The sequence below is a fragment of the Schistocerca gregaria genome, chromosome 2, assembly GCF_023897955.1.
Source record: "Schistocerca gregaria isolate iqSchGreg1 chromosome 2, iqSchGreg1.2, whole genome shotgun sequence".
NCBI lineage: Eukaryota > Metazoa > Arthropoda > Insecta > Orthoptera > Acrididae > Schistocerca > Schistocerca gregaria.
In genome coordinates, this window is record NC_064921.1 from 477,226,060 (window position 1) to 477,247,722 (window position 21,663).

At 41.6% G+C, this 21,663-nt stretch overlaps 1 protein-coding gene across 1 annotated transcript in view; it reads right to left on the reverse strand.

The window, feature by feature from the left end:
• LOC126326911 (homogentisate 1,2-dioxygenase) overlaps nucleotides 1-16,877 on the reverse strand; it is a 127,491-nt gene extending 110,614 nt beyond the window's left edge. The window contains exon 1 of the mRNA XM_049995809.1: nucleotides 16,744-16,877. Within this exon, the coding sequence (XP_049851766.1) occupies nucleotides 16,744-16,764 (21 nt within the window). The 5' untranslated portion in view covers nucleotides 16,765-16,877. The remainder of the gene's footprint in view (nucleotides 1-16,743) is intronic.
• Between the last annotated feature and the right edge of the window lie 4,786 nt (nucleotides 16,878-21,663).

Sequence of the window (21,663 nt, forward strand, 5' to 3'; positions counted from 1 at the left end):
GCATGTTCGATTATTATGAAAATAAATTCATGGAGATAGTGACTGATAAGAGACTATGAGTGGACCTATGAAAGTTAACGAAAACGCAAACTTCATGACGACGAAGAAACAGACTCTGAAGAAGTTTTTCTGACGAAGGGAAAAATTTAGAGTAGAAACATTCCTCCCAGTACTCGACGACTTGTACGCCGAATTTGTGAGGAGGAAGGAAGCTACAGAACACTGTTGGACTCCACAGTTTTCAGGAACCTTAAGAACAATTCACATGACTATATTGCTGAATGTGCAGCAAAACTCCAAGCGTCATATTTTTACTGATTTAGAGCCTTCCTTCCCTAGTGAATGTGTACTTTTGAAATCATCTCAGCGACATACCAGTCGAAATGAGTAAACTTTTACGAAAAGAGATGTTACAGTTCGTGTTTCCGGATATTGATATTGCTCTTAGAATATTTCTATGTATGGCACTTAACAAATTGTTCAGCAGAACGCTTGTTTTCGGCTCTTAAAAGATTGAAACCGTACCTACGTTTTACGTTGTCTGGGGAGAGATTGAACGCGTTGTCCATTCTTCACATTGAAGCTGACCTCCTGTCTGATAACCGTCTGAACTATGAAGATATGAGCAGCGAGTTTTCTGCCATCAAAGCCAGGCGCAAACTTTGCTGACTGGTGAGTGTGTTTATTCACATTAGTTTTAAAAATTTAAGATTATAATGTGATTTTTATTATAACTTAGGACACATTCATTGGATTTAAAGACTACGTATTACCTGTTTATTATACAATTACAGATGGCAGAACGCGGAACTAAACTTCTTTAACGTGTAGACATGACCGAAGGCGCCAGACCATACGAAACAATACCCGTGACCCAGGCCGCTCTGTGCTGAACAGTCGACTTATACTGTAGTATAACTGATGCGTATTCTTGGCGTCTGTTGGAATGTACAGTTACCGCGGAAATATTCGTTATCGAAGAATAGTAAGCTCAGATGAAAAGGTGTTAATAAATAACGTAATTCAGTTCTGTCGATAAATAAGTAAAAGCTTTGCGAGTACCGTTAGAAACAGCTATGGTGAGAGCAGAAGCTGCAGTACAAAACTGTTCAGCTCTTACATATTGTATTAATGTTATTGTGTACACTTATTATGCAGCATCTAGCTACATGGACCCTAATGCTTTACACATTAACTATTAGATTCTAACACAAATTTGGTTTTTCCACTCTAGTCTGTAAAATTATGTAATCGCAAATCCAGTTCTGTATTTGTTTGTATTTAGTTATTAGTTCGTGCACCGAAATCTCTATTTCATTTTCATTTCTTACGGTTTCCTATAGATTCATGTATTAATACCGAACGTGTTTTTTTGTCTGCTACACATTTAAGTTATTAGATCGTTAAATGACAGTTTGATTTTAATTTTGAACGCATCTCTGTAAAAATACTTTTTTATTTTCATTTTCAACGGTGTCACGTAAAAGAACATATTAAAACGGAATGTATAACAAAAATCCGTTGTCTCCTACACGCTCTGCTGAATTTTTAGGCTACAAAAGAAAAGTTATTTTCCTTGTGTTCGTTTATGTTGCCTTTCGACAGAAGTAAGTGTTAACACAATGCAGTTGTAAGTTTGTTATATCCACTGCCATACACCACGTACATTTCCGGAACCGTATTACATTTTGATTGAGTGCGACTACACCGCTGACACGTCCATCAGAACAATGAACAGCAGAGTACGGAAACAGCTAACAGATCTCCCACACAAAACGGAAACTGTGAAGTGATCGGGTAATAGTTATTATTTTTAAAAAAGTTTTTTGGGGGAGGGGGGGGGTGCATATAATATGGTCTGACTAGGGGCGCAAAGTTTTTATATCCACCACTGTATAGGACCATTCAAAATTCTTGAAAATCCGCATCCTAATAGAAGTTGTTTGGATCACGCAATACCACTGAACTGAAAGCTTATAGACATGATGCATAAGTATCCATTTTTTTCTCCTTTGTCAAAAATGTAGTATGTAAGATGATGTGATTGCTAAACTTCTGTTTCGTTTATAGACTGAGTCCATGCCATACTATATTTACAGGTTCATACCACTATATAATTCTGGTATGTAATAGATTTGTGCTCTAGATTTTGATACATATATGCCATGTGACTAAATGGGTAGATCTTTTACAATTTTGAAATGTGACAATGCCATTAAATATCTAGTGATAATTTCTTATTTTAAAATGCTATTAGTGTTGAATATTATTATTACTCTTGTGTACTCTGCAGAAAGTGATTTAATTTAATTGCCAGTAACTCTTTTTGGTAAAGCCCTGGTGGTGTGATAAAATTGGGTGAAGACTCATTTTACTCATGTGTACTGTAAATATTATTAATAGTATCTTTAAATTTCATATGTGCAAACCAAACACATGTGTATGTCAACATAGAATTCTTATGTCAGCACATGCACTATGGTCCATAATTAATTTGGTAGGCATTTGTTGGATACTGCCTCAGTGCAGTCTAACTTGTCATGCTTGTGCACATAATTTCTTTTCATCTGCTTATCTAAGTAAGTGTTACTTTGATATATATATGTGTATATTACCTTACTAGTTCTTTTTTTCATTGCATTAAACTCTGTTTATTAATGTTCCATATGTGTGAACACTTTTTCATCCATTCTGACATAAATCTGAATACTTATTTTTTCGATATAGATAGCCAAAACATATGCCACACGATTTGAGGGAGATATTGAGCAGCATACTTAGTACATAAAACAATGTTTCAGGATTTGATGTGAAAGCTAGACAGGAAGTTATCTTTTCATTGGAGTATGTGATGAGAAATCTAGGGAGAAAACTGTAAGATGTTGGTGGATCCATTCGTACACTCCTGTGTGGTAGCACCTTTATGGGTCCAGCTGTCTTTCAAGAGATCATAGGTGCTGGGTAATGTACTTAAGCATCTGTCAACTACATCAGTCTTGTAACTGAAATTTGTAAATTGTTAGACAAGAAATTATCCTATAAGCCAAATTCTTGTATTTATATAAATTTCAAGAAACTATTTGTTTAATTTTTTCAAGTAGAGGGTTAACATTATTTGATGTCCCATGACACAAGGTGTTGTAGCTACTTCACCAACTGAAGTAGATTACATTTCCCTGGCAGAGCATGCCAAAGAAGTAAAACACATCAAGACTCTGCTACAAGAGCTGTCCAGAAGAGTAGTGAAGACCATTCTTTATGTAGACAATCAACGTATATTCTAATGATCAAATCAGAAGATTTAGTTTAACAAAGCAAAGATATAGATGTGAAATTCCACTATGGTAGTGAGAAATATGAAGAAGGTTCGTTTGAGATAAAGTACTGTAGTGAAAAAGAAAGATTGGCAGATATACTTACCCATTGTACTAAGTGTTACAATGACTTTTTCATCATATACTCTCTCCCGGGGTTTCCAGTAATGCAAGGTGAAAGAGGTACAGGCAGAACTGAGGTTTTGGGGTGAGGCATGCTCGATCAAGTTATGTAGGATCGGGAGGGGGGAAAACCTGTGAAGGTAAGTTACCAACATGGTGGGTTTGGGAGCCACCTTCTTCAAAGAATTTCAAATGGAATGGAGGTCATGTGAAATATCAGACTAATAGATAATTACACAGAAAAAAAACAGTGATGTATTTATTTGAGCATAGCTTAATTCATTTTCGAACTATATGTTAACGCCAACTACTTTCACTCCACCTGTAAGAGAGAAACATCGGTCATAACACGAGAGTGATAAAGCTATGCTCAGATGAGAGGCGTTATTATTTTTCTCTGATAATTCTCTATCCAAGATGACGGATTTCAAAATGGTCAGCATGTTAGATTAGATTAGATTTACTTTAATTCCAGTTGATCCGTTGTTAGTAAACGAGACCCCCAGGTTTTTCCCCCTGTCCCATTTCATACCACTTCGCTTTCAATTTCTGTTTGTCCCCCTGTTTATGTTTTAAAAGTGTGGTTGAGAGCTCTGGACTATTCTGTACATTTCAATTCTCTTTCTGACATGTCTGTTTGACACAACTAGCGGCAGGTGACTCATTAATAATGTACTCAGAGGAGACAAAAGTTAGGGGATACCTTTTAATAGTATCGGACCTTCTTTTGTTGCCTAGTGCAGCAACTGAACGTGGCTTGGAGTCAACAAGTCGTTGGAAGTCCCCTGCAGAAATATTGAACATCGCTGCCTCTACAGCGGTCCATAATTGCGAAAGTGTTGCCAATGAAGAATGTTGTACAAGAACTGACTTCTCGATCATGTCCCATAAACGTTCATTGCATTTGTGCCAGGTGATCTGGATGGCCAAAACATTTACTCGAATTGTTCATAATGTTCTTCAAACCAGTCGTGAACAATTGTGGCCCAGTGACATGACATCATTGTTTGGGAACATGAAGTCCATGTAGGGCTGCAAATGGATTCCAGGTAGCCGAATATAACCATTCCAGTCAATTCTCGATTCAGCTGGACCAGAGGACCGAGTCCATTCCATATAAACAGCGCCCACACCATCACAGAGCCAACACCAGCTTTCACAGTACCTTGTTGACAACTTGGGTCCATGGCCTCGTGAGATCTACTACACACTCGAACGCTACCATCAATTCTTACCAACTGAAATCAGGACTCGTCTGAGCAGACCATGGGTTTCCAGTTGCCTAGGGACAAATCGATATGGTCGTGAACCAAGGAATGGCGCTGCAGACAATGTCATGCTGTTAGCAAAGGTCAGTCGTCAGCTGCCGTAGACCACCGACGCCAAATTTCGTCACTCTGCTCCAACGGATACGTTCGTCGCACGTCCCACATTCATTTCTGCGGTTATTCCACGCATTGTTGCCTGTCTGTTAGCACTGACAACACTTTGCAAGCGCCACTGCTCGCAGTCGCTAAGTGATGTCTCAAGGGTCCGAACACGCTTCCCTTGGCCGCACCTGAAGGTACTGTTGACTACAGTATTGTCCGTGGTGAGAGGTAATGCCGGGAATTTGTTATTCTTGGCACTCTCTTGTCATTTTGGATCTCTGGGATATTGAATTCCCTGACGATTTCCGAAATGGAATGTCCCATGCGTGTAGCTCCAATTACAAGTCCCTGTGCAAAGTTTGTTAATTCCCGTTGTGCGGCCACAATCACGTCGGAAACCTTTTCACATGAATTACCTGAGTACAAATGGGAGCTTCGTCAAGGTAGTGTCCTTTTATACCTTGTGTAAGCAATACTACCGCCATCTCTGTATGTGCGTATCGCTAACGGATGACTTTGTCACCTCAGTGTAGTTAAAGCTTACTACAGTAAACTGCACACTGTACATTTTCCTGCTCTCACAATCTGATGCTAGACCCTGCTGCATGAGTGGATATGTTTTAGAAAATATATTGCGTAAAATGATGATGAAGATGACTATAACTTAAATTATATATGTAGAAAGAAGAGAAGCACCTAGCCTAAATGTAGTTGAGATGAAAAACGTTTTAAATTCCAGTGTAAATATATATTAATATCAGACCAGTGTATCAGTCAGCTGTAAAAATTTGTAAATCTTTCGTGAGCACTTGCTGATACGTTGCTTGTTAGCTTTCTTATAGGGATCTTCGGTGGAAGATTCCAGGACGAAAACCAACATGCAATAAGTTTTAAGCAATAGCAGTATAGAAAACAGAAGTCACACCAAAAACGTATTTTTCAATACGTGACAATGAGTTAGTCGTTGGTCCACACATCTTATTGATAATAACCGAATATTCCGCTGGAAAGATGTAATAGAATCATTTACAGACAAATCTTATTCCAAGATGAATTTTTCATAGCATGATTTTGGTATAATATTCAGAGTGTTCCAGGACGAATGGCCAATATTCAGATATATAGCAGGAAGCAAAAAGTTTTTTGTAAACTTATGTCCTATTCCGGACGGTTTCTGAGATGAAATACGGTTAATGTTTGTTGTTATTTATTTTTTATATTATTTAATATATTGTCAGGTTTACATATGTGCAATAGTTCGTAAACATTACAACATGTGTTTTACAAACTATCGATTGAAAAATACTGATATTTAACAATTTCACCTCTAAGCATTATCGTACGTGTCACATTACAGCTGATGTACAGTGCTGGCAGTAAGACCACACTGCAGCATTTCCACAAGTGTTATTGTTCCTACACATGCTGTTGAACTACACGTTGATAATAAAAATGGGAACTTGGAAGAATACCTGTAAGTTGGGCTGGAATAAAACGTCCAAGAGATTGATTGGGTAAGACATGTACGTGTACGCCACTAGCTCAAAAGCAAATAAATGTACATTAAATGTGTTCTACCTCAGAAACAATTCTGAATAGAATACATGTCCTTACGAATTTTTGTTTCAAACGAGCAATCCTATCATATCCATAGATATCGACCATTCCTCCTGGGTCACCCTGTGTGGGAAAAAAGGGATTAGAAACAAGGGCTGATGTAGAAGGGTACTATTGGTTTTTCACGCATTTATGAGAGTGTCCGTGCTAAGGCGATAGGCTAAAATTTAAATATTGTGTTTTGGAAGAAGAGTCCTTCGAAGATGATTCACGCTCTTGCCGTCCTGCAACACTAGTATCGCAAGGAAACGAGGAGCAAAATATGTTGTAGGTTATCATGTACAGGTCTGCTTGCAGGGGTAGAGAAGAAGCTAAATTCTGGATGTACTACTGAAAAAATATTTATGTGTAATCATAAAATGCTGGCTCACTACGTTGTTCACAAGACATCTCGCTATATGACTGCTTCTCGTTCTCCAACAACAAGTAAAAGCACGAAATGAGGGAGTTTGGACATGTGGAAGAGACCTGTGACATTTATACCAAATTAGATTATAAAAGTCAATGTTTTGACCACAGGATTCTTTATTAAATTGATTACCACTTTTGGCTTTCAGTCAGTCATCAGAATTATTTAACATGCGCCTACACGTCAATGCTGTAAACATTAGATCTGATGGTGGCTGCAAATCGTGTATCAGTTTTAATAAAGTAGCCTGTGACCAAGACAGCGACTTTTATGACACACTATGTGGTCAAAAGTAATCAGACACCTGGCTGAAAGTGACTTACAAGTTCGTGGCGCTCTCCATCGGTAATGCTGGAATTAAATATGCTGTTGGCCCACCCTTAGCAACTTCCACTCTCTCACGCATGCGTTCAGGCAGGTACTGCAAGGTTTCTTGGGGAATGGCAGCCCATTCTTCACGGAGTGCTGCACTGAAGAGAGGTGTAGATGTCGGTTGGTGAGGTCTGGCACGAAGTCGGCGTTCCAAAACATCCCAAAGGTGTTCTGTAGGATTCAGGTCAGGACTCTGTGCAGGCCAGTCCACTACAGGGATGTTATTGTTGTGTAACCGCTCCGCCACAGTCCGTGCATTATAAACAGGTGCTCGATCGTGTTGAAAGATGCAATCGCCATCCCCTAATTGCTCTTTAACAGTGGAAAGCAAGAAGGTGCTTAAAACATCAATGTAGGCCTGTGCTGTGATAGTGCCACGCAAAACAACAAGGGGTGCAAGCTCCCTCCATGAAAAACACGACCACACCAAAACACCACCGTCTCCGAATTTTACTGTTGGTACTACACATGCTGGCAAATGACGTTCACCGGGCATTCGCCATACCCACTCCTTGCCATCGGATCGCCACATTGTGTACGTTGATTCGTCACTCCACACAACGTTTGTCCACTGTTCAATCGTCCAATGTTTACGCCCCTTACATCAAGCGATGTGGTGGCGTGATGTGTGGTTTATGAGCAGCTGCTCGACCACGAAATCCTAGTTTCCTCACCTCTCGCCTAAACGTTATACTATTTCCAGTGGATACTAACGCAGATTGGAATTCCTGTGTGACGGTCTGGATAGATGTCTGGCGTCTTCCTATTACACGTTACGACCCTCTTCAACTGTCGGCGGTCTCTGTCAGTCAACAGGCAAGATCGACCTGTACCCTTTTGTGCTCTACGTGTCCCTTCACTTTTCCACTTCGGTATCACATCAGAAGCAGTGGACCTAGGGATGTTTAGGAGTGTGGAAATCTCGCGTACAGACGTTTGACACAAGTGACACGCAATTACCTGACCACGTTCGAAGTCCGTGAGTTCCCCGGAGCGCCCCGTTCTGCTCTTTCACGATGTCTAATGACTACTGAGGTGGCTGATATGGAGTATCTGGCAGTAAATGGCAGCACAATACATCTAATCTGAAAAACGTATGTTTTTGGGAGTGTCCAGATACTTTTGACCACATAGTGTATAACAAGTAAAAGTTAACAGAGTAGAATTTTTTGTAGATGAATGGTCTTTTGTATTTTATTTTAGTTTGTTGAATGACGTCACGTGACTATGCTAACACTAGTTGTTGCTGATTGGAAATAATCTGAAAGTCCATAACTGTTAAAGAGGAACCTTTTGGGAAAAGGAGTTCTTAGTATTTGGTTGTTGAATTAATTAATTACATGGGAATTGAATAAGTAAAAATCTTTCGATATGCCATCGTATTTCATCTGCTTTTCCTTTCACATATAGCGTGGGTTACAAATACTAGGAAAACACTCCTTTACAAATACACGGAGGTGACAAATGTCATGTGATACCGTTTAATAACGTGTCGGAGATTCTTTTGCTCAGCGTTGTGCAGCAGCTCGACCTGGCATGTACTCAACGAGTCGCTGGAAGCCCCTTGGAGAAATATTGAGCCCATGGTGCCTCTACAGCCGTCCATAATTGCGAGAGTGCTGCCAGTGCAGAATTTTGTGCACGAACTGACCTTTCGATTATGTACCATAAATGTCCTATGGGATATATGGCGGGCGATCTGGATTGCAAATCGTTCGTTCCATTTGTCCATAATGCTCCTCAAACCAATCGCGAACAATTGTGGCTTGATGACATGGTGCATTGCCGTCCATAAAAATTTCCTCATTGTTTGGGAACAGGATGTCCACGAATGGCTGCAAATGGTCTAGAAGTAACCGAATATAACCATTTCCAGTCAGTGATCAGTTCAACTGGACCAGAGGAACCAGTCCATTCCATATAAACACAGCCGCCATAGAGCCACCACCAGCTTGCACGGTGCCTTGTTGACAACTTCTGTCCATGACTTCATAGGGTCTACGCCGCACTCGAACCCTACCATGAGCTCTTACCAATTGAAAACAGGACTCATCTGGACAAGCCACGGTTTTCCAGCTGTCGAGAGTCCAACCGATATGGCCATGAGCCCAGGATAGGCACCACAGGCGATGTGCTGTTAGCAGAGGCACAAGCGTCGGTCGTCTGCTGCGATAGTCCATTAACGCCAAATTTCGCCGCACTGTCCTAAGGGATACGTTGGTCGTTCGTTGCACATTGATTTCTGCAGTTATTTTAAGCAGTGTTGCTTGTCTGTTAGCACTGACAAATTTACGCAAACACCGCTGCTCTCGGTCGCTAAGTGAAGCCCTTCGGCCACTGCGTTGTCAGTGGTGAGAGGTAATGCTGGAAATCTGGTATTCTCGGCACACTCTTGACACTGTGGATCTTGAGATATTGAATTCCCTAACAATTTGGGAAACGGAATGTCTCATGAGTCTAGCTCCCACTACCATTCTGCGTTCAAAATCAGTTAAAGCCCGTCGTGCGGCCGTAATCACGTCGGAAACCTTTTCACATGAATCACCTGAGTACAAATGACAGTTCCATTAATGCCTTTTTATACCTTCTATAGCGACACCGCCACCATCTGTATATGTACATATCGTTGTTGCATGACTTTTTGTCACCTTAGAGTATGTATCTATCTGTCTGTCTGTCTCTCTCTTTTTCTGCTCGCGCGTGTGTGTGTGAGCTCGCCCGCACGTTCGCAGAGTTGGCAACGTTAAAGCTTTGTGGGTGTTATTTACATGAAGTTTGTCACTGACCTTGGCACGGAGCCTATCACACGGATTCATGAGCGACAAGTGCTTTCCCGACAAGCTCTTGCGAGTCAAAAGAATACGAACACTATCAAGTACCCTAAGCACACATTATGCAATGGTTTTAAAAAAAGTTAGGGAGTCATATACGAGTAACTACTTGCGGTATACTACGCCTTTTTGATACCCGTACAAAATGCAGCTAGTGATTACGCAAGAAGGGTCCAGCCATGGAGCCATTCGGTGCGACTCCACTGGAGTTAAATTACACGAGATTGAGGTTATATTTCGCAGAAGCTGCTCTTATAAAGTACGCATAGACCGGTAGCTGGCGAAACAAAAGAGTTGAACCAGTCATGTGGTTCGTGAACTGGCTAATCTGCACGTTATTTCTGGGCAGTTTCCTGCATCCTGTCAGGAGAATATAAGGCTGATGCCCTACCTCAGAGACACAGTATAAACAATTAAACGCGACGACACAAGCACGAATATTTACGCAAATCACATAAAAACGGCATGCAAATCACATAAACGCTGAAAAAACATAAACAAATAAAAAATGAAGCTCGAGCCTCTTGTAGAAGAAACAGATAGAAATGTAATTGCTAGAGTACATACTCAATTGTCGTGAAGAATATGAATATTTTAAAAGCTACAGCATGCCTTAAACTGTAACAACTATTTATTATTTCAAATACTCATGCGTTGTATGTTAACCTACTGGCTGATATGGAAGTTGTAATAACATGAAGTGAGTCAGAATCTGTATGCGGCAAACTCTCATCGATGATAGATACAGCAGAGAAGACAGTTTTTTTCTGCCAAAGAATCTTGTCTGCTCCGAAGCGTCCATTTTGCACTTGTGCTCGCGTGCCCAAAAAGTATCGAGTAAAACAGCGAAGGTTATATTTCGATTATCACATGAACGGGTTCTGTTATGTTTCTGTGTGCAATATTGAATTAATGATCATATTTTTACCAAAACTCACGTATCACACGATAAGCTATACAAACATTGAGGAAAAGACGCAAAGAATTGAAATGGATGACGCATTCATTCTTTATGTTAAGCTCGTGATTATTTCACTGACTGCGTTTAAAGTATCTAGCTTGAAACCCGATTACATGTCGTCTACATCTGATACATACTCCGCAAACCATCATTCGGTGCTTGGCGGAGGGTGTTCCGTTCTATCTGTCACTGCCGACCTGTTCTGAACGTTTGAGGTCTGCGTTAGTTTCGTTCAGTAGTTCCGAAAATTCATACCATCAGTCCATTTTTGGATCACGTGAGGTGACATAAGGTTCGCTCTTCACATTTCCTCATAGAAATATATCTGAGACATTAAGGCAGCAGCGCGGGATAGCCGCGCGGTCCGGGCGACTTCTCACGGTTCGCCGGGTCCCCCTCCCCCCCCCCCCCCCGGAGGTTTGAGACCTCCTTCGGGCATGGGTGTTTGTGTTGTCCTCAGCGTAAGTTAGTTTAGGTAGTGTGTAATTCTAAGGACCAATGGCCTTAGCAGTTTGGTCCCATAGCGCATTACCACAAATTTCCAAAAAACATTAAGGTGTGCAAAAGCACTTGCAACAAGTCGCACTTTCTCGGCTGTGCTTATACAGGATACTTCAGATCTACCGCACTGGCCCTTTTCCCTGAAAAATCCTGTTTCTGGTAAATTGTGATTTAGGAAAACCTACCACACAAATGACCAAAACGTCATGACCGCCTTCTTAATAGTGTGTTGATCCATCTTTGGAATACAATACAGCGGCGGTTCTGCTTGGGATGGGTTCGACAAGTTCTTGGTAGGTTTCCGGAAGTGTGTAGCGTCACACGTCTATGCACATGTCACTCAATACGCGTAAATTAAGGGTAGGTTGTTTCTGGGCGCAGAGCAGACTGCCGAAAGCGTCCCAGATGTGATTCATTGGGTTGAGATCAGATGAATTTAGGGGTCAAGACATCATCGTTAGTCCGCTATCTTGCTCCTCAAACCACGATTGTGGCCTTGAACAGAGACAGTTGTCCTGCTAGAAGACACCGTCGCCATCGGGGAAACATCAGGCACGCAGGCATGCAGCTGTTCCGCAATAATGTTCACATATCATGTTGTCATGGTGCTCCGATTACTGTGAACGGTTCAAAGGAAACCCATGTGACTGTCCTCTATAGCATAACATAGCCCAGTCGATCTGCGTCTATGGCATGGTGAGTGGTTCGAACAGCCGTTTGTCTGGATGACGGCGAACTGAACACGACCAGCGACCTGGTGTAACAAGAAACGTGATTTATTCGACCAGGCGGCACGCTACCATTGATCCATGGCTTATTAATAAACCTTACATTTTGTGGAAGCTGGTCGGAAACGAGGAAAGACAATCTCAACTTTAGAATTTCAAATGGGAGCATGGCACAAAATCAGTACCGTTGAACAGAACTCTGACAGCTGCAAATTTTTCGCGATTTTATTTTTGTTTAGTACCGACTCTATGACGCCACCGAAAAGTTCTTCTCGCCTAGCAGCACACGGCGCCAGCTCAACTGCAGCGAGTAGACCTGTTGACAATAGAGTGCGTAATTTGCGTTTCCTGGTGGCCTTTGTCATTCTTCGTGTGTGCCAAGACGTGATTTGGCACTGCACTGTCAAAATTATCTTTGGTAGTCCTCGCAGTGTTTAGTAATGTCATATTCTAGCACAGAGGCATTTGATACCCTTAGAGCGCTTGGAGAAATTGCCAAAATTATCGCAATATCAAGATTGTAGCATGGTGCAGCATTGTAGAAATTCTCAGGAAAACATGTGTAAAAATGTGTAAAAGCTATAGGTAATGAATGCTAACATACAATATGTTAAGAACCAAGAAGGAAAAATAACAATGGGAGATCGAGACCGGAGTGTTCAGTTCGGAAGTGTATAAGAGAGGGGTGTAGTCTTTCTGTACATCGAATAAGCACTGTCGGAAATGAAAGAAAGGTTCACGAGTGGGATTCAAATTCAGGGTGAAAGGTTGTCAACGATAAGATTCGCTGATAATGTGTGAGATAAGGTGAGCAAGAATTGAAGGATATGTTGAATCGAATGAACAGTCTAAGGAGTACAGAATATGGGTCGAGAGTAAATCGCAGACAGACAAAAGTAATGAAACGAAGCAGAAACGAGATCTGCCAGAAACTTGACATCAGAATTGGAGAACACAAAGTGAACGAAGCGAATGACTTGTGCTAGCTTGGAAGCAGATTAACATATGTCGAATGAAGCTAGGAGGACCTAAAAAAAAGCTGACTAGTACTGTATGGTAGTGAAATATGGACTGTGTGAAAACAGAAAAGAAGATCCTCGAAGCATTTGAGGTGAGATGCTATAAAATTATGCTGAAAATTAGATGGACTGGTGAGGTAAGGAATGAGGAAGAATGGGCGAGGAAGGATGGGCAAGGAAAGGAACAACTGGAAAACACTGTCGAGAAGAAGGGGCAAGGCGATAGGATATGGGACAATACACCAAGGAATAACTTCCATGGTACTAGAGGGGACCTGTAGAGAGTAAAAACTGTAGGGGATGGCAAAGATTGGAATACATCCAGCAGGTAATTGAGGATGTTCGCTAGTTCTACTCTGAAATGGTTAGATGGCTCAGGCCGGCCGCATCAAATCAGTCAGAGGACTGACTACCAAAAAAGAAGAAGAAGAAGAAAAACAAGTTACTCGCGACATGTTTTTCAGCTATAATGCCCATTTGAAAATGGAACACAATCGCATCAAGCAAGTCAGTAGACGCATTAGAGCCAACGCGTAGATTCTGGGCGCAATAAATCTTGATTGACATCTTCTCGCACAGTTTTCTGGGGTGAACTGTATTACGTTATACAGAATTTTAGATCATTGTGTTGTACGTCTTTATTACGTTTATGTTCATCAGTCATTATGCGCATCTGATTTACAGACTGGAATCGTCTGCCGCAACTGTTTACTAAATCAGAATCTGTACTTTCAAAATCCCTAACATCGATTGATGAGGAAACTTCAAACCTGGTGGAGGGAGTGAGATTGCGGACTAGAGCCGACAGCATAAATCTCCGTCCGGGAATCCGTGTTTAGATTTTTTGTGATTTCCCTAGATTGCTTAACACAAATCACAGGTTGGTTCTTATGAAAAAGAAAGAAAACAACTTCTTTCCTCAAGCTTTCCCAATCCAAGCTCGTGCTATGTCTCCAATATTTCACCTGAGATCGAATAGCGAAGTAACTATCTACAATGCTCACTAAAGGTCAGAAGAAAAAAAAACCATCAATGGTTACGTCACAAAGAGTCCATTATGTCTAGATGACAGATGTCTGCTGCGGACTCAGTCTAATCAAATTATCATTTACACAATAGCTAAAAGATGTCCTATTAGCAACATAGTTGTTAATGAGTTGCGGCTAGAGTACAGGTGGCACATTATTAAGTGGCTAGGCGTGACTGTTTTGTAAATCGATAGAAAAATGCAAGTGACTTAGCTCCTTCGATTACTTCGAAGACATTGTCATACAATGAAAGATGAGATGAAAGATTACCGGAAATAGATGCAGAGGTACTTGTGAGTACTTACAGTGCGCAAACGGGCTGTGCTTAGAAGAACGCGAAAGCATTTCGAGTGTATCGCAAATCAAAACAGGAAAAAATCCCTATTAATAACTTTTTATAAGTGTTGAAATGGAAAATTAAAGTTTGTCCAGAGCAGAAAATCACAGAAAACGTTTTCCTTCGTATTTGAAAGCGCATCTCTTGTCCTAACTTTTCTTAAAATTCTTTCTTGAACTCTGCTCGAATCATCAGCTCCTGCAGTTTTTTTCACACGGAAAAAAATTATCCAGCGGGAAATGTTCAATTTATAGAGCTCTCTACTCAAAGGTACTAAGTTTGTACTATGTTGCTTTTCGAAATTCTGCAGTTAAGTTGGTGTAAGCACCTTACAGGTAACGTAAGGCTCATCGTTAAATTTGCTCTTATCGGTTTGCATAGGCCACATTTCATCCGAAAAAATCGGACATACCATTTTTGAGAAAAACAGCCTTTACAACAAGTCTGAAGCACTTAGTATAAACAGCGCTAAGGAACATGGGTCGTCAGTTTATCCATCATGAAAATCAAAAGAGTCGAGTTGTAACGGTGGTGTTTTCAAACGACTACACCCATTCTCTACTCAGTAAGCAACAGACGGGTTTGTAACAAGCAAAAACTAGCCCACTGAGAAGGGAGAGTGACAAAAAGTCACTGCTCTAAGCTTGCCCCAGAAGCCTTCACTTTCTCTATACAACACACGCAATGCATGAGAGTGTTATACTACTCCTGTAACACAGTAACTTTCTTACGTCATAAATAAAAGCAAGGCAAGAAATAGTACGAGAAGGCTATATAAATAATAATACTGTGCTCCTTGTTGCTGATATGACATTAAAAAATAAAAAAGGCACAAGAAAACTGCTTCGATATGCGCCTACCTCAAGGGATTTTCATGGTGGGGATAACGTGAACGCTAATGGTTCACTTATGGCCAAAATCAGGTGTTTCGTCTAACTAGATATTTGGATGTTTATACTCGTTGCATTAGAGTGGAGCTATTAAAGTGAACGCGTTTTTCCTGCATGCTTGAAAGAGCTGATGCCGCTGTCAAGGCGCACCGAGTGGTCTAACGGCACACTGTGAGGTTGCTATCAACAGAAACAAATTTCATATTCACTCTTTAAGTCATGCAGCGATAGACTAGGGTGGTATTAGACGGAAAAAAGGTAATCGATGACGGAAAGGTTAACTCTATCAAAATTCGTTTCTGTTTTTCTTTAATGGAGCCATAATTATAAATCAGTGTGGCTGAGTGGTGTGGTGCAAGTCTTTCGATTGTCCGCCACTTCGGCGATTTCTGTGTCCCTAACCTACCTCAGCAATACTACAGAGCGAAAATGGACTTAATAGTGTAACGTTGAATGCGAACCACCAATTGTTTGCGGCGAATGTTCACATCGTTGAAAGGTGACGCTTATGTTAAAAGCAGAGTGAAATTTCTCGTGAGCCGAACGCGATTCGATACCATGACCTTTCAATTTCTAGGCACGCGCTTTGGCACTAGGCCACCAGGCTCAACCAATGAGACCACATACGTAAATGAATGCAACATTCCTTTCATGATAATATTACGTGTACTTACTTGGTAACAGTTCATTTAACGACATTCCTTTAGTTATATTTTTTTCTATTTCAAAACAGTTCATCAAGAATTTTGATGTTCCACTAGGCTGCGAGTGATATTTCCTGCCGACGAGGGAACAATGCGGTAGGTACAGACTAGCAGAAACGGGAAGGCAGTCTATCTTCGCCACAATGCCGTTTACACTATCAAAAGAGGAACGCAGTGGCACAGTCTGTTACAAACAAGCTGCGTGTAGGATTTGCTCTAGCAAATATTAAACGAACATTTTGCTGCTGTCTGTAGCTTTAAAGCAGACTGACATGTACTTGGAACGACAAATGTGTTGTATTCGTAGGTTCCTATTTCCTTATATGTGATAACATGTGAATGCAGGCGTACCGTTCATTGCAGCTCCAGACTGTACGAGAAGATGCAAGCGGATATATGTCATTTAGATTTGTCAAAACAGATTCAGTCACTAAATGACTACGGCAACTGGCGAGCAATAATTTTGTGGACCTACTCAAATAGACAGTTCCGTCAGTGTTAGGTGGAGACTGCACATGAGACGAGAGCTGCAGACCTACCTTGATGCCCTCGAAGTCCATGGCGCGTTCGTCTGCGGCAGCTGCCGGTTGTCAACAGCGCAGCAACGGAGCGGTTGCCAGGGACCCAAGGCCGGGCGGTGTATCCCCTCGAGTAAACAAGACCAGAACCTGTTCTACTGCTCCGGCGTGCTGTTGCGGCCTTATCATGTAGATTCCTACGCTGTCTTAGTATGAACATTCGAGTGTAATTCTGGTTTACGTAGATGCTTCGGGAACTCAAATGGTAATCTCTGGAGGAAAGGCGACGTTCTTTACAAAGAACAGTATTGAGAAAAATTACAGAACCGGCATTTGAAGCTAACTGCAGAATTATTCCACTGCCGCCAAGGTACATTTCGCTTTAGGACTGTGAAGATAAGATACGAGAAAGTAGAGCTCATACGAAGGCATTTAGGCTCTCATTTTTTCCTCGTTATACCTACAAGTGGAACAGGAAAGGAAGCGACTGGTTATGGTACAGTGTACCCTCCACAACGAACCATGCGGTGGCTTGCGGTGTATGTATGAATATGTATATGCAGATGGTTAACACAGCCGGAATCGTCAACGCGTTAGTTTTCCGATACTTGTAACCAGCAGTCATCTATTCCAGAATGAGATTTTCACTCTGCAGCGGAATGTGCGCTGATATGAAACTTCCTGGCAGATTAAAACTGTGTGCCGGTTCGAGACTTAAACTCGGGACCTTTGCCTTTCGAGGGCAAGTGCTCTACCAACTGAGCTACCCAAGCATGACTCACGTCCCGTCCTCACATCTTTATCTCTGCCAGTACCTCGTCTCCTACTTTCCAAACTTTACAGAAGCTCTCCTGCGAACCTTGAAGAACTGGCACTCCTGATAGAAAGGATGTAGGAGACGAGCTACTGGCAGAATTAAAGCTGTGAGGACAGGGCGTGAATCGTGCTTAGATAGCTCAGTTTGAAGAGCGCTTGCCCGCGAAAGGCAAAGGTCCCGCGTTCGAGTCTCGGTGTGGCACTCAATTTTAATCAGCCAGGAAGTTTCATATCGGAGCACACTCCGCTGCAGAGTGAAAATTTCGTTCTGGAAACATCGTCCAGAGTGTGGCTAAGCCATGTCTCCGCAATGTCCTTTCTTCCACGAGTGCTAGTTCTGCAAGGTTCGCAGGAGAGCTTCTGTAAAGTTTGGAAAGTAGGAGACGAGGTACTGACAGAAGTAAAGCTGTGAGGACGGAGCGTGAGTCGTGCTTGGTTAGCTCAGTTGGTAGAGCACCTGCCCACGAAAGGCAAAGGTCCCGAGTTCGAGTCTCGGCCCGGCACACAGTTTTAATCTGCCAGGAAGTTTCATATCAGCGCACATTCCGCTGCAGAGTGAAAATCTCATCCTGGAGTAGATGACTGCTGGTTACAAGTATCGGAAAACTAACGCGTTGACGATTCCGGCTGTGTTAACCATCTGCGTGTACATATTCATACATACACCGCAAGCCACCGCATGGTACGTTGTGGAGGGTATACTGCACCATAACCAGTCGCTTCCTTTCCTGTTCCACTTGTAGATATAGCGAGGGAAAAATGAGAGCCGGCATGGTAGCTCAGCGCGTTCGGTCAGAAGGTTAGCTGCCCTCTGTAATAATAATAATAAAAAAACTGAGTTAATTGATCAACGACGAACTTAAACGGGTGTCTTACGACGTCCGCCTCGAGAAGTTGCAACGAACGAAAGCGAACAATATGAGATTTTTTGCCGGCACGGTAGCTTAGTGTGTTCTGTCAGAGGATTTAGCTACCCTCTGTAATAAAAAAACTGAGTGAACGGAACAACGAACAACCTGAACGAAAGTCATCGGACGTCTGCAACGAACAATATAGAACAAAACGAGATAAAAAAGTTGGTAGAGCACTTGCCCGCAAAAGGCAAAGGTCCCGAGTTAGATTCTCGGCCCGGCACACAGTTTTAATCTGCCAGCAAGTTTCAATCATCTATTCGATTTTAGGTGAGCTTCTTATCAACACGGTATTCTACAGCAATCTCGTAGTTATCACTGAAGTTGTCAATCGGAAATTATTCTTGCAAACTGACTGAAACGACACTCTGACACTCTTTGCGGCTGTCTTAGTTGAAGACCAATGAGGCTTTTGAAACAAAATCGATGGAGTTATTTAATTTTACTAATTTTTTTATTTGTGCTAGTGACAATCATAAAGTTTTAATTATTATCTCGAAAAAAAATCGAACTGCTATTATAACTTTTAGTGACGGTGTTAGTTTTTCTCTAGACATTCAACCTTCAAATGTGAAATGTTTTTCTCTTCCAACAAGAGATGACATGGCGGAAACGTTAATTGTAGAAATCTACATGTTGGCTGTCCAGGAAACTTTCCACCACCAAAATTACTTCTTCGGCATTCCAGAAGTTCTTGCCACATAATGGTTTCTTCAACCGAGAAAAGAGGCAGGGCTGCCAGGTGCCCCGATCTCGACAGGATTGTCTCGAAAACCCGACTCCCGATTAAAGCTGGTTGGGAAACATAAAAAGCCCGATTACATCGAAACGGATAATATTTCACGTAACCGAACTTACAAGTACGACTCTTGTCCTAAAAGATCCTAAAAGACTTGCATTCAACAGCCGTTCAGAGTTTGAACCGTAAGTTGTGCGATCAGGACCCTAGACCTGAACCGCTGTATGACGATGACCAAATGCCAATTTAGTGCCGAAAAAGTCCTCTCGACAGTTTTTACTGATCTTCATAGCTGACAGCCGTGCTGCCGAATAATTTTCGACCATGTCCTTCAACGACATGTGAAAAGTCCCTAGGGGCACCGCAAAAAATTCTAAATTGGCGAAAAAAAGCTAATCACGTATTGAGTAGTAACATTTTCCCTTTCTTAACAGTTTTATACACTGAACAGTCACCTTTTTCACACAAAACATTTACAGTGCTTTTTTTTGGAAAGCTTGATACTATTAGTGTCATGATGCAATTTTAGAATCGATGAAAATGTTTTGTATGATCTTGTGAAGATCACTAGTTTAGGTTGCACAAATCTCTCTGGAAATTGCAGTATATTTTTAAAGACTCTGTCTTTCAGATAACCCCATAAGAAATAATCACACTGGTCTAAATCAGGATTATAAGGGGAACTCTGTACAATATGTCCAATGAATTCTAAGGTGTCAAGGATAACGATCAGACCTCTGAACGTATCTGAAATAAATCGAAGACAACCGCAGTACGGTGTGGACGTGCTATCTGTACATGAACTAGTAGTTTCGGAGTGCAGTCGGTACAAATTCACATTGCAGTACCTGTCTGTGTTTGTCTGCTGTGACAGACCCCCAATATAGCATTGTGCGCTGGTTGCGCACTAAACAGACTGTTTGTTGACGATTCGGGACAGCAGCTTCAAAGCGTGGGGTCTCAGTAACCCAGTGGCACCAATTCTGTTCGTTGACATACTATGTCGATGCGTAAGAAACAGCGAGCTGTAATCGAGTTTCGAATTGAAAGAATTCGTCCACTCAGATGCCAGATGACACACGAGTGCTGCGACGTCTGCAACAGTCCGACGCGTTGGGTTCACTGTCATCGACCGCCCTCCATACAGTCCCTACTTCGCTCCATCCGATTTTCATCTGGTTACAAAATTTAAAGTGCACCTTCGACGACTTCACAATGATAGTGATGAAGCGGTCTAAGTAAAAGTGATATCGCGGCTCTGTCATCAAAGTCAAACAATTGTTGACCTGATGGTATTAAATCTTCTTTGAGACATACGAGTCTCAAATTAAGCTGGAGAAATAAATTAAAAATTGTGCCACAGCGAGGACTTGAACCAGACTCTGCAGCTTCGTAGGCAGATGTGCTAACCATCACAAGACCGCAGCTTTGTAGCTGACGTAGCTACATGCACCACGTAAGCCCAATGCAACCCTAACACAAATTCAATTCAAGCCTTCAGCCCATTTTCCCCTTCCCATATCGTCACCATTGCCGAGACTCATTTACTAGTGCTGTATGGACTATCTTAGTTGAATGCCCTCCCCAACACAAACTTCAGTTCAAACCTTCAGCCCATTTTTCCTATTACGTACAAAGCTGGGGTGCTATTCCAATGTAGGAGAGGCCCAGCAATAGTAACTGTATGAGAATGGGAAAATGGGCTGATTTATTGAAGTTTGTGTTAGGGAGAGCGCTAGACTTATCTCCTCTGTGCAGCTCTGTTAGCACATCTGCCTCGTAAGTAGGAGACTTTGGTTCAAATCCTGATGCTAGCACAAATTTTAATTAATTTCTTCAACCTCTATGATTATCATGTACAGTGGCAGTATAACAAATTAGTCTCTCGTTGGGAGAAATGTGTTCGTCGTCAGGGATACTGCACTGGGAAATAAAAATGTAGCATGAAGAATAAAGATGTAGAATGTTCTGAACGTCTGTCTTATTTAAAAATATTTATCAGATTTCACGTAAAATATTGGTGGCATTACGTTTCAGTATGGACTCGTGTGATCTCCGTCATTTCCGGTTTCCCACTGAAGAATGATATTTTAGTTTTTCTCCTACTTTTGTATTGAAATCCCTCTTTATCATTTTGTAGTGGAGTTTGTTATCATCTGTTGCCTTCTGCAGCTCTTACAAAGGAAGATCACAAACTTGACTTAATATTTTAAAGAGAAAAAAGCACACTTGCAAGAGATAAACCCTAGCAATCGATAGTGTGTGAAAATTTTGGCCACAGTTCCGACAATACCCAGTTATGACCTCCGGAAAGTGCAGCTTTCAACTTCCACGCCGTCCGGTTGTTGGTCTCTCTATCCGCCCTTACCATTTCAGCGCCTAATGCCCGAACAAGAAGTACTGTGACAATTATGTTAAACTGTGGTACTGTACAGCAGTGGAGTGACAACCAGAGCCCTCCTATTCCTGGGATGT